At 31.9% G+C, this 13,090-nt stretch overlaps 2 protein-coding genes across 4 annotated transcripts in view; both read left to right on the top strand.

Moving 5' to 3' along the window:
* LOC101503965 (endoglucanase 8-like) overlaps nucleotides 1-5,668 on the top strand; it is a 6,017-nt gene extending 349 nt beyond the window's left edge. The window contains exons 2-8 of the mRNA XM_073370451.1: nucleotides 1-113; nucleotides 206-619; nucleotides 1,130-1,222; nucleotides 1,308-1,469; nucleotides 4,179-4,290; nucleotides 4,617-4,780; nucleotides 5,110-5,668. Coding sequence (XP_073226552.1) covers nucleotides 1-113; nucleotides 206-619; nucleotides 1,130-1,222; nucleotides 1,308-1,469; nucleotides 4,179-4,290; nucleotides 4,617-4,780; nucleotides 5,110-5,436 — 1,385 coding nt within the window. The 3' untranslated portion in view covers nucleotides 5,437-5,668. The remainder of the gene's footprint in view (nucleotides 114-205; nucleotides 620-1,129; nucleotides 1,223-1,307; nucleotides 1,470-4,178; nucleotides 4,291-4,616; nucleotides 4,781-5,109) is intronic.
* A 1,194-nt stretch (nucleotides 5,669-6,862) lies between these two features.
* On the top strand, nucleotides 6,863-10,132 carry LOC101504282 (O-fucosyltransferase 30). Of its 3 annotated transcripts, none has more exons than XM_027335778.2 (3): nucleotides 6,863-7,620; nucleotides 7,839-8,930; nucleotides 9,725-10,132. In XM_027335778.2, the coding sequence occupies exons 1-2, from the start codon at nucleotides 7,208-7,210 to the stop codon at nucleotides 8,896-8,898; spliced, it is 1,473 nt and encodes a 490-aa protein (XP_027191579.1). In that variant the 5' UTR covers nucleotides 6,863-7,207; the 3' UTR covers nucleotides 8,899-8,930; nucleotides 9,725-10,132. The 3 variants fall into 3 exon arrangements, with proteins under 3 accessions (XP_027191579.1, XP_004503387.1, XP_004503386.1); XM_004503330.4 differs by having other exon boundaries at nucleotides 9,741-10,132; XM_004503329.4 differs by lacking the exon at nucleotides 9,725-10,132 and having other exon boundaries at nucleotides 7,839-9,416.
* Nucleotides 10,133-13,090: the final 2,958 nt, after the last annotated feature.

The raw sequence follows: 13,090 nt of genomic DNA on the forward strand, positions 1-13,090 counted from the left end.
CTCTCCGTAAGAGCATTCTCTTCTTCGAAGGACAACGCTCAGGAAAACTCCCCTCCGATCAGCGTCTCCGATGGCGTCGCGACTCCGCAATACACGATGGCGCCACTGCCGGAGTAAGTAAACGTAGCGTTCTGTTTTGACTGGGATTAACAATGTAGGACTTGTGTTGACCTGCATTGCGTTGTTTTTGTAATTTTTGTTTCAGGTGGACTTAACCGGCGGATACTACGACGCCGGCGATAACATAAAGTTCGGGTTTCCGATGGCGTTCACGACGACGATGTTGTCGTGGAGCGTGATTGATTTCGGGAGGGTGATGGGACCTGAGCTTGGGAACGCGTTGAAGGCGGTGCGGTGGGGGACAGATTATCTGTTGAAGGCAACGGCGAAGGTAGGTTCCGGCGTGGTGTTTGTTCAAGTAGGTGATCCTTTATCAGATCATAACTGTTGGGAAAGACCAGAAGATATGGATACGTTACGCACAGTTTTCAAAATCGATAGGTCCCACCCTGGTTCTGACGTGGCAGGAGAAACTGCGGCTGCACTTGCTGCTGCATCAATCGTCTTCAGATCACGTGATCCCGCTTACTCTACCTTGCTTCTCAATCGTGCCGTTACGGTGCGTCACTCTCGTTCTCATTCCCATTCACCTCTCTCTTTTTTGTTTCTTTCTTAATCTTAATTAATTTTTTAATGAAAATAAAGGTAACACTAAAATTGTTTTAAGTATAAATGTATAATATAACGTGGCAGATTGCGCTATTTTTTTAATTCTTCTTATGAGTTAATTAGAAAAAAAAAAAAGGAAAAATACTTTTGTTTTTGGTTGAAAAGTAAAAAAAGTTAAATAAAACTTAACTGTGGTAAATTTGAAAAGTGGTTTGTGAAAAAGCCAGCCAGCCAGGGCTTCACACTTTTTTTCACTTTCACGATATACATGAGATAGAGAGAGATAAATCACTCTTTTGACTTTTGTGATCATTCAAGCCAACACTTACATCGGAATTGAGTTTTACTTTTACTTTTATTTTTTACTTTTACTACAGTACTTTCCTTTATACGATTAGTTGGTACAGTTGCGCATTTTGAATAAATGATCCGTTAATGACCGTTGGTGGTGAGGGTGCAGGTGTTCGAGTTTGCTGACAGGCATCGTGGTGCATACAGTAACAGCTTGCGCCGTGCAGTGTGCCCGTTTTACTGTGATGTAAACGGTTACCAGGTATGTGAAAGTAACGTAACAGAAAAGTTGCCGTTAGAATAGATTACTTTTTTGAGTATAATTGGAAAGTTACTTTTGGTTTTAGGATGAGTTGTTGTGGGCAGCGGCGTGGTTGCACAAAGCTTCCCGTAGGCGTCTGTACAGAGAATACATTATTCGGAATGAGGTTGTTTTGAGAGCTGGTGACACTATTAATGAATTTGGTTGGGATAACAAACATGCTGGAATTAATGTCCTCATTTCTAAGGTACACTTCAAAACCATATATTTGGGTATTTTTAATAGAGTTTACTTTCATTGAGCCTTTATTGCAAATGCTTTTTAATGTTTCTATTTTGTTTATTAAATTAAGTTGAGCTGTGCTATTTTATTCTATAGGCTTAAATTATGCATTTCTTTTATATCTTTGTTTTTATATTTTTAATCTTATAAAATTGATTTTTATTAAAATAAGGTTTTGTAATATATATAATATTTGAGTTTAACCTTTTTAATATTAGCGAGATAAAAGAAATGCAGAAATCAATTTTAATAAAACCAATTTCGTTAAAATAAAACAAAATAACAAGTATAAAAACCAACAAAAATAAGAATTTATATGGTACATTAAAAAATTAATATTTTAATATTATGTTATTAAATTATCGATACTTGAATGATGTGTCAGATACAATCACTAATTTTAAGTTTTTATTTTTTAAGTCTATTTAAAATGATATTTTTTTTATGATTTTAATTAAAATTAAAATTTTAATTTTAATTTCAGTTATTGAAAAAATTAAATAAATAATATACTAAAATTCTTAATTTATTGAAACAAAATATCCACAGTATATTAAATATCTACAAAAATATGTAGAAAGAAAAAAAAAACCGTAGAACGCTAAAAACAAAAAAACGATTTGCAAATAACAATCATATATTTAATCCTATTTTATACTGTTATCATTTGTTATGTGTGTGGGTGCTTATCGAAGTGGTTTTGTCTTTTATGTGTTGTGTTTGTTCCTCTTGTCTTGCATCCCCGTTGGGCATGTGGGAGCGCAGTGTGTGTACATTGTTCATTCATTCAATCTAGTTGCCGAATATAGAGATAAAGTTACGCTTCACGTGGTCTGGGCAAATTGCATTCACTTTCTCCACTTCAGACCCTATCGTTCCTATTGGTCCGTCCATTCCCTATCTGTACATACCATATTATTAATTAATCCATCACCACAAGCACAGCACCAAACAGATTAGAGAATTTCATATGAATACCATTATCTGCATAGCAATAACACTAACTTTTTCAATTTGTCACACAAATAGATGTAAGCATTGTATGAGTTAGATTTAGACGGTGTTCTATTTATTTTAGTGTTTCTTTCTTCAATGAAATGTTTAATTATAGTTAAAAGTATGAAACTTATGAATCTGTATCTTAATCGTGCTAGATAAAAAAGCAACCCACTTGTAGTAAACATAGAGTTTTTATATATAGCTCTAGTTTTTTGACAAATATATATAGCACTAGTTATTAATAGTATGTCAAATAAACCAGGTTCAATAATGTAGACGAGAATAAAGTATTATAAATTTGACTTTATCTAATTGGTGGGTCATATAAGGAATCTATGGCCTAATGAGCGAGGTTTGTGTGCATATGAATGGTACAACAGGAAAGGGAATGTGAGTACAGATTGGATTTTTTTTTTTTTTTTTAAAAAAAAAAAGAAAAGCTTTATCTGTTTATTGATGTGTGATGAAAGTCAAGATAGCAATGAGAAAAGTGGGTGGGAAATGCTGATGATTGGATTTGCACATGATGTAAATTTCATTTTTGGGTTTCATGTGGGCACCGGTTTTTGTTTATACAAGCGGGACATTCCGTAATAATTGGAACTTGGATCTAAATTGTGTATGCAACTGGATTTATTTATGATATCGATATTTAAGGGGCAACTTTGTTTTTAAAACTAGCAGGACTAGAACTAGGGTATTGTCGCTTTAATCTGAACCAAATTGGGTGGCCAAACTAGTTGCCCTCCAAATGGTAAACATTTGGAACAAAAAGTCTCACCTTTTAATTATTTTCATGCTTTTAGTTCTGGCAATTGATGGGTCCCATTACTGCATCATACATGTGCGCCATACCATTATTTTCTGCACAATTTGAGTCTGTGGCTTCCTGTTAAAGCCTCCATCGCCATCACATTTCTTGCATTCTTTTCTTGTAACTGGCCATTCTAGTAAGCTTTGTTTTAATCACCCTATCCAATGCTGTCACTGCTCTGTAACCGTGAAATATGCACACTGTACATTTTATACATTACTCAGAAAGAAAAGCAAGTACTTAAAAAATAGTTATCTATGTTAATCTAGCTCGAATAAACTATCAATTTAAAGAACTACCATCTCTTCAATTTGATTTTTATACTATACAAATACAATAAGTAGTCCGTAAACTATTTTAAATCCATAAAATTAGTCCCGGAAGTATCATGCTTTCTCCTAGTTTTATAATAACTGACAAATTAAATTGACAGATTAATAATAACTTTCATACTATTTGTTATATTCAATAGTTTAGGGACTAAATTGTAGAGAATATAGATTAAATACCAGATTGTTTATTCAATCTTACACAAGTTCATTGGGAGTTGTAATTTAACATGTTAGGCCCGCGAGACACATCAGCTCATATTTACTATTATTAATCTGTACTTTAAAAAAACATCAATAAAGTAAACAATATTATATTTGTATACTCACATTTATTTAATACTTTATTTTTTTCTCTATATTTCAGTTTCTATTATATCACCAATATTTCACATATATTAAATTACTATTTTTATCTCTTTCTGTGTATACATAAAGTGTATGGGTGAACATAAAAATATTTCTAAAATAAAATATAATTGGAAATTGAGACAATGCACAAATGAGAACAATATTATTTTATCTTCTGCAGGAGGTGTTAATGGGAAGAGCAAACTATTTTTCGTCGTTCAAACAAAATGCAGATGGATTTATTTGTTCTACATTGCCTGGATTTTCTCACCCACAAGTTCAGTATTCCCCAGGTATATATATTCCCTCATTGGTTTTCCATCCTTTATTATTTGTTAGAAAAGTAATTCTCGCGTGATTATAGCATTTAAATAATGATTACATGATTCATGAGACCCATGAGTCAATGACCAAAGCCATCAATTATGTTTTTCTTTTGCAAGATTTTTGAGAAAAGCCTTAGATTGATTGAGTGTTGGTGTGTACAACTACTACTTACAATCCATTTATTAGTGTTTCACTTTTCTGCACAATTATTGCAATAACGGTAAATAGCTAGCCACCGTTTGTTTGTTTGGTAACTCAACTTCCTGTTTTGTTTTTTAATTGAAAAAAAAAGGTGGCCTTATCTTCAAGGCTGGTGGAAGTAACATGCAACATGTAACGTCCTTGTCCTTCCTGCTGTTAGCTTATTCCAACTACCTAAGCCATGCCAACAAGGTAGTGCCATGTGGCCAAACCACTGCCACCCCAGCTTTACTCAAAAACCTCGCCAAACGCCAGGTCAGCTTAATTTCACCGTTTAATGCATGTTTGTTATCTTTAATGAATTTGACAAAGATATGGTGACACTTTAATTTTGTACTAAAACCAGTGTTATAATGTAATTTTGTCTAGTCCACCATAAATCTAATATGCACTCATTAATTAATTTGTGACCAATTTCTACTTTTCTACATAAGACAACTAACGGCTAGATTTTGTCCTTTCTGAGATTGAAGTTAAATAAAATGACATCAACACGTGATATATGTACAAAAGTGGTAGTAACCTTTATTCTAGTATAGTAAGTATTCATGTGAATGTGAATGCATGTTGCTTTCATTTACTAGGTGGACTACATTCTTGGGGATAACCCGTTGGGAATGTCTTACATGGTTGGATATGGTGCACACTACCCGCAGAGGATACACCACAGAGGAAGCTCACTTCCCTCAGTTTCAGCCCACCCAGCCCACATTGGCTGCAAAGCTGGATCTCAATATTTCTTCAGCCAAAACCCCAATCCTAATAAATTGGTTGGAGCTGTGGTAGGTGGGCCCACCAACACCACTGATTCATTCCCTGATTCCAGGCCTTTCTATCAGCAGTCTGAGCCCACGACATATATCAATGCACCACTTATCGGCCTGCTCGCTTTCTTTTCAGCCCATCCTTGATGTTATTGCACATGTATGTATAATGTAATATATCTAAGTGGTGGGCAAAATGGTCACCCTGTATTGTTCTTGTTCTGGAAAAGAAAATGGGAAAGAAGGTTGGTAATAGTATAGTATGATGATTTGAGGTTGTTTTCTAATTTCTATCAATTAAGTGAAGCAAAATTGCAAGTTGTATACTAAATGATGATTTTATGTTAAGGGGAAAAGTCTAAAGAAAGTTTATGATCTATTGAGGTTGAATGTTCCAATTTTTTTCGCAATCAATTGCATACCAGATGTCATGTTCTATATAATTTTCTAATCAAGAATAAAATTTTGTTATAATGTGCTATTCATAAATATGCCATATCCATTGACCAAGATACATTATCGTAATATGCCCAAAACAGAGGCAAATGTCATGCATAACTTAAGCTGGCAACATGTTTGTAATATGTCCATGATACATAAATGATTGTAATGCGCCCAAAATGGAGGCAAATGTCACGCATAACTATAACTAAGTCCTAAATTCTAAGCTCCAATGCTGCATCCATTCATTGTAGCTGATTAAGTCCGAAAACAAGTTACAAAAGCGCTTAAAACACTATAGCCATGATTGAAATCATATGAAGACAAGCCATCTTTAGTTTTGAGCCACCGTCATAATGTGAGCTTAACACAATCCAATAAATTGGATAACGTGACAATGTCTTGGTTAAACATCAAGTGCACACAAACCAAATAATTTGAGGTCTTTAACCCAATATTTTATTACCTAAAAACAAATCTCAGTTTAAATATTTCATTTGTCGTTTTTTTGTCTCAAATTATTTATCATTTTACAATATTTATATAACATAAATTACTTTTTTTCTATTAAAATACATTTATTTATTGTATTTCAATTCATCAATCTTCTCAACTAATTACAATTAATTAATAAAAATATTTGAGTAAATAAAACTCATTTTATCATTGAAATTACAAAACTAGTTATTTTCTTAAGAACTACATACAATTAATATAAAACCAAAGAGACATGGAGAGATATTTGTTGAAAATTTTTATGTCCATGATTATAAATGAATTTGAATCTCAATTTTATGAAGTAGGTTGTCCATAGACATGCACACCCAACATTCTAATACATTTTGATTACCAAGTTAAACCACTCAAATGTCACACAAACAATATATTTGGATAAGTGATGGTTGAAAGAAAAGAAAGGAAATAAAACACATTAATCAAAATCCTTTTCATCTTTGTTTGTAGTTGATTATATGGGAGAAAGAAATTAGTGGACGTCACTTAAAAAAAAAATTAATTCCAAATTCAAAAGAAAAACATTGGAAAATGGAAAAAGACATAAAATTACAATATAATTCTATATTTCAGTATTTTATCGTAATTACTTTGGTTTTTCATATTTTCTTCTATCAATTGTATCAAACCATCCAACAATCACCTCTTTTTTCCCTTCTTGTGACTTTCTTTCCTCTACTTTTCTTTCGGAAACCAAACAGTATCACTCCTTCTTCAATTAATCCCTCTCTCGTTCTTCCTAATTTCTTTCTTCGTCTATCCCTTCCGTCTAATCACCACCTTCTTCTCCAGCGTTGCAACAATCGCTAACTGACCAGTTCACTCCAGATCTGTAAAATTGCTACTCGCACCGAACATGGTTTCATTTCCCACCTCCCCCTCTTTCTTCAAATCTCAATTCTTCAACACAAAACTAACATCTTCAAACCCTTGAACAATTCGATTAACCGATAACCCTAACAAAATGTTACCGAAAAGAAAACCACATTACAAATTCCCACTCATTCCCGTTTCCCTCATCGTTACATTAATTTCCTTCATTTTTCTCTATTACTATTATACCAAACGCGATTCTCATTTCGCCGAATTCTCACAAACTTTAAAAACATCACATACACTTCAATGTTCATCTCAAGCACTTGCATTAAGCGAGAAATTCATGTGGTATGCGCCTCACAGTGGCTTCAGTAATCAGTTTTTGGAATTTAAAAATGCTGTTTCGATCGCAGGGATACTTAATCGAACTTTGGTTGTTCCTCCTATTTTGGATCACCATGCTGTTGCTTTAGGTAGTTGTCCTAAGTTTAGGGTTATCGAACCTAAGGATATTCGTATTTCTGTTTGGGATCATGTGGTTGAGCTCGTTCGCAGCGGAAGGTTAGTTTGATATACAAATTTATTCAATTATTAGTTTTTCTTTATGTATGTAATTGAATTAGTTTCATTTGATCTCATTATAATAACAAATGGCAGTGTCTGTAACTTCTAAACTATGATTTAAGGATATGAGTGACATACATTTATATATATTTGAAACTACATTGCATTTGGTTATCTGTATGAATTGTAAATTTCCATAAATTATTTTCTTGCAGGTATATATCCATTGCTGAAATTATAGATATCTCATCTTTAGTTTCTTCTAGTCTTGTCCGAGTTATTGATCTTAGGGATTTTGTGTCAATATGGTGTGGCATCAGCTTAGATTTTGCTTGTTTAAATGATTTGAAGTCACAGTCCCCTGTTTCTAAAAGCTTAAAGCAATGTGGATCCCTGCTAGCAGGGCTTCATGGGAATATTGAAAACTGTATATATGGTGTCGATGAAGATTGCAGAACTACGGTGTGGACTTATCATGTAGATGGTCATGAAGACGGTGTGTTGGATTCATTCCAACCCGATGAACAGTTGAAGCAGAAAAAGAAAATATCGTATGTTAGGAGACGGAAGGATGTATTTAGGACGCTTGGACCTGGTTCTGATGTTGAATCAGCTTCAATGCTAGCATTTGGAAGCCTTTTCTCTGCCCCATATAAAGGTTCTGAGTCATATCTTGATATTCATGAATCTCATCAGGACCAGAGGTTTCTATCTTTGATGGAGAAGATTAAATTTCTTCCATTTGTCCCAGAAATTATGATTGCCGGGAATGAGTTTGCTAAAGAAACCATAAAAGCTCCATTTCTTTGTGCACAGCTTAGGTTGCTGGATGGGCAGTTTAAGAATCATCATAAGGCTACATTTCATGGGTTACGGCAAAAATTAGAATCTTTGAGGCAGCAAGGTCCTCTACCCGTACATATTTTTGTAATGACTGATCTTCCCAGAGATAATTGGACTGATACTTATTTAGGTGATTTAGTTAGTGATGCACATAACTATAAGGTGAATTTCTTAAGAGAGGATGATCAGCTGGTTATGCAAGCAGCCAAAAAACTCACCGCAGCTGGCTATGGACAGAGGTTTATTCCCAATTCAGAATCTAGAATTGGTAAAAAGTATTGTTCCAATCAGAGATTACCTGATGTACTTCTTTATGTTGAGCAGACTGTATGCAGTTGTGCATCTCTTGGTTTTATCGGAACTCCTGGATCAACCATTGCTGAGAACATAGAACTAATGAGAAAATTTGGCACTTGTTCTAGGGGAAGTTGACAACTATATGGAAAATCCATTTTTATCGTAAGGTACTAAATGCTATATGGAGAGCTAGTTCAATTATGCTGTCCCACAAAATGATTGCACAAGCCAAGTTTTTACGATTAATCAGATATGCCAAACCATAGTCATTTGTTAAGAGACACTATGCAGTCAAGGCCATTACTCTTTAGATACAAAAATCTACTATGGTTATTTGATTCCAGAAAAATGGCTGTTCTTATCTCATGATTGAAAGACATTATTTGTCCAACTGAAAGTTATTTTCTTCGCAGTAAAGAAGCACTTTCACAGAGCACATCAAAATAGCTTTTTTTGGCTCTAAAATTGAAATTCTTAACCTTTTCAAGTAAAATGAGATGTATTAGCAAATTTGTATGAAGTAGACTTTTCTTGCCTATGTGTAAAATCTGTTGTTGCTTCAATTACAACTTTACCCTCACAGAAAACATGGCATTGACTCCTTTCACTATAAATCCACTCAATGGAGCCCAGCTCTTGATTCCCTCCTTTTACTCCAGCTCTTGGCACTGACTCCTTTAGTTTTGTGTCTGTATGTCATTAGTTCTGCGGTGTTTGACCAAATGCTACCAAACTACAAATTGTTAAAGATATTCTAAATGAATGAAATGATTCTTAGTATTCTAGAATGAAATTATTTTTCGACTTAATATAAAAAATATATATTATTTTTGACTGATTCTCATTTTTCCTTTTATATCATTTGCATAGTGAAAGCTTAGGAATTTTTATTTTTAGATTAAGAAATTTTCCTATCATGTTTTTTTGAAATCCTTTGATGGTATGTGACCGGTGATAATAGCTATGACGCTTTGTAGGTTTTGTGTGTTCTGTTATTTGGATACCTCTCTGACTCTGCTATGTGCAATTGCATTTCTGAAAAAGTTGCGGAAAATTGAGAATGTCAACAAGCCTCCTTTATGAGAGTTCTATTCTGAGAATTTTAATTCTCTACAACACAAGACTACATTCATTGGAAGGCGGCATGTGAAATAATTTGTGTACCATACTCAATGTAGTTTTCACCATAGATATAATATTAAATAATTCAAAGATCTTGATGTAAGAAGGGTTACCTTTTTGGTGGATTTAGGGTTGTTATATTAAATGTATTTGCAAAAAGAGTGTGCAACAAAAAAAAAAAATTAGTTCCTTGCAAATTTGTTTACATATGTTTTTGTTTCATTGTAAATATATTTTATTTTAATTTTATTTTTTGTAAATTTTTTTTGTTTGATTTATACCCTTATAAATTCTAATAAGTTTTTAAAAAGTCATTTATGAATATTTTTTAATAACAAAATAGTGAGATGACTAATTTTAGATGAAGTGACACATGGTGACTACGCAATTCTTGTTGATCAGATAATATTTAATATTTAAATTAAAATTTATTTTATTAACTCATTTAATCATTTAATTAGCCCAATAAACATCATCATAGGAAAACTTTTGAAAAAGATAAGCATATCGAAAACAAAGATCCCCATTCTTGGTGTGCTTTCAAACAAGTTTATCATTTGTCCTAAAATTAGAGACAAGAGCATTCTGCAAAACATCAACAATATCAGGATAATTAATGAATTATTTCACATTGGCTTGAAGCAAATGATGCTTGTTCTAAAAGACATTAAGACTCTCAACCGGAGGAGAGTGAGCCACTAATCCTTCCCAAATTTAATCTTGCTCCTTTGCCCAAACAACCACTGATAATTCTCTTTGGTGATGTGAAGCTTATTCTTGATATCAAACCAAATCGAGGAGTCTATATGATAGGATATGGGACCATTAAGTCTCATAACTCTTGAACTGAGGAGTGAAGCCCATTGACAGTCAAAATCCCCATTGACAGTCAAAAATATTTAAATTCCAACAAAGCTTGAGGATGGTGCCTCATTTATATTCTTTAAGGATCTAATATCAAGGCCTCTCTCCTTAATAGAAGTGCACATTTTATGGATAGTATTGATTAAATAAATAAGTCAAGAGTAAATAAAAAAGTTGTATATTATCATACTACGAAAACACTTTTCACAAGTTGACGTGTCATAGACAATAAAAAATACCTTCCAAACAACTAATTTGAATTTAATTTATCCGCAATATAAGAATGATTATGATTATGATTTAATTAATATTAAAATATACGATTATGATTATGTGTTCTATGAATCATTGTTGTTAACCTTATTAAACTTTTTGTTTACTTCCTAAGTATTTAAACTTTGCTTGAGCATTAAATAAAAAAAATGATTTAAATGCAGTTTTATTCTCTTTAATTTCACCAATTTCATATCCAACCAATTTAAAAGTGGACATTTTTTGTCTCTCCATAAATTTACAAGTTCCCTAAAAACACTTGTTAATATAACCTATTATTTAATTTTATCATCACTCTCTCCCATAATAAATTTTACATTTGTAAATAATTTATTTCAAAAGAGTGTCATTTTAGTTTTACTTTTTAATGCAAATTTAATTTAATTTATTTTTAATTATATTTTTTTAATTAATATTATATGGATCACCGTCAAGTAATTATTTATATACCTTCCCATATATTATTGAATTTTTTAGTAAATTATAAACTTTGTCCCCCTAAAACGTTCCACACATTCCTACTTTTGGATCATGATTCACTGGCTTTTGTGATTGTTTCTTTGATTGTAGCTCTTGTAATACTCTCACATATTGCAATCAAATTTTTTTCATTTGTTTAATTGTTCCTATCTTCACTCCACACACTCATATACTCATGGATTTGTAATTCCCTACCGTCAAAAAGTAATTGTGAAAACGACCTTGAGAAAAGTCATATAGTAGAGTTTTCTTTTTCACACAAATAATTGAAATTAATTTATTGAGTTTACAATCAATCATTGACACATGCGCGCACGCATACACGCATGTTTTAATATACCGTAAAATTATATTAAAATATTTCAATCATCTCTAAAACTTATTTTGCTTAAAAAAATACAGCAATTATTTATTTTTATAGGGTGTTTATTTAATAATAATACACTATCAACACTTAACATGAATATGTGCCATGTAAGAACATTCATCGGATCACAAAACTACTATAAATATGGTAATTAAACTTCAAGTATAACTCACTTATATCATATTACACTCAAATTTTACTTTCAACTCAACTTTACTTTTCCATTCAAGGTGTAGCGAAGGATTCAACAAGCAAGGACATGTTATTTATATTTTTCACAACTCATTTTAATTTGGAGGCAAACTCTTTAATTTCAAATTTCTTCAATTTCATCTTCATCATCTTTTTATCACCAACAACTTCCTCCATTTAAAATGTTACTATCCTAATTTAAGAAGAAAAAAACACTAATAAAAAATATTACTATCCTAATTAGTTTTAACATTACATGATAATTCAATAATTAGTTTTAACACTAATCAAATGTGTCACATTAAAATTCAATAGATATTTTTTTTTTGCAAAAAAAATTAATAGATAATTCATTTTAAAATTAAATAAATTTCAAATTATAAAATAAAAAGGCAAATATATGCGCATAATTTTTATACGATTATCAAACATATGAAATTCAAACAGAACCATTATATTATATTTTATATTATATCAATAATATTATCTTAAAATAAATTATTAATGTTTATTCGGATAACTATGGTTTCAAGTTGACACGACTTATTAATGGTATTAGGATTTATGTTAGGATCTCTATTTCTTATATTTTATTTATGGTTAATATGGATTTTAAATTTATATATTAAACAGTGTCTCGTTGGTTGAGCACAATGTAGGACACACTGCGAATAGGCGAATGAGTTCAAATATAACTCATCCACCACTCTTGAATTTGAACCATCTAACTGTTCAATATGTTTAGAAAATTTCCAAAATAATAAAAAAAAATTACAAACTATCTTGTAACATACACTTCATGAGATTTGTATATTAAAACATATATTTGAATACGATGTTTGCGCTTTATGTAGGGCCTACCGCGAGCATACGAATGAGTTCATATATAACTCATCCACCATTTTTGAATTTGAACTAACTAACTGTCCAATATATTTAGAGGATTTTCAAAAAAAAATGAAAAAAAATCCACAAACTATCATGTGAACATACATTCCATGAGATGTGTATATTAAAACATATATTTGA

Source organism: Cicer arietinum, chromosome 6 (assembly GCF_000331145.2).
Source record: "Cicer arietinum cultivar CDC Frontier isolate Library 1 chromosome 6, Cicar.CDCFrontier_v2.0, whole genome shotgun sequence".
NCBI classification, from domain to species: domain Eukaryota; kingdom Viridiplantae; phylum Streptophyta; class Magnoliopsida; order Fabales; family Fabaceae; genus Cicer; species Cicer arietinum.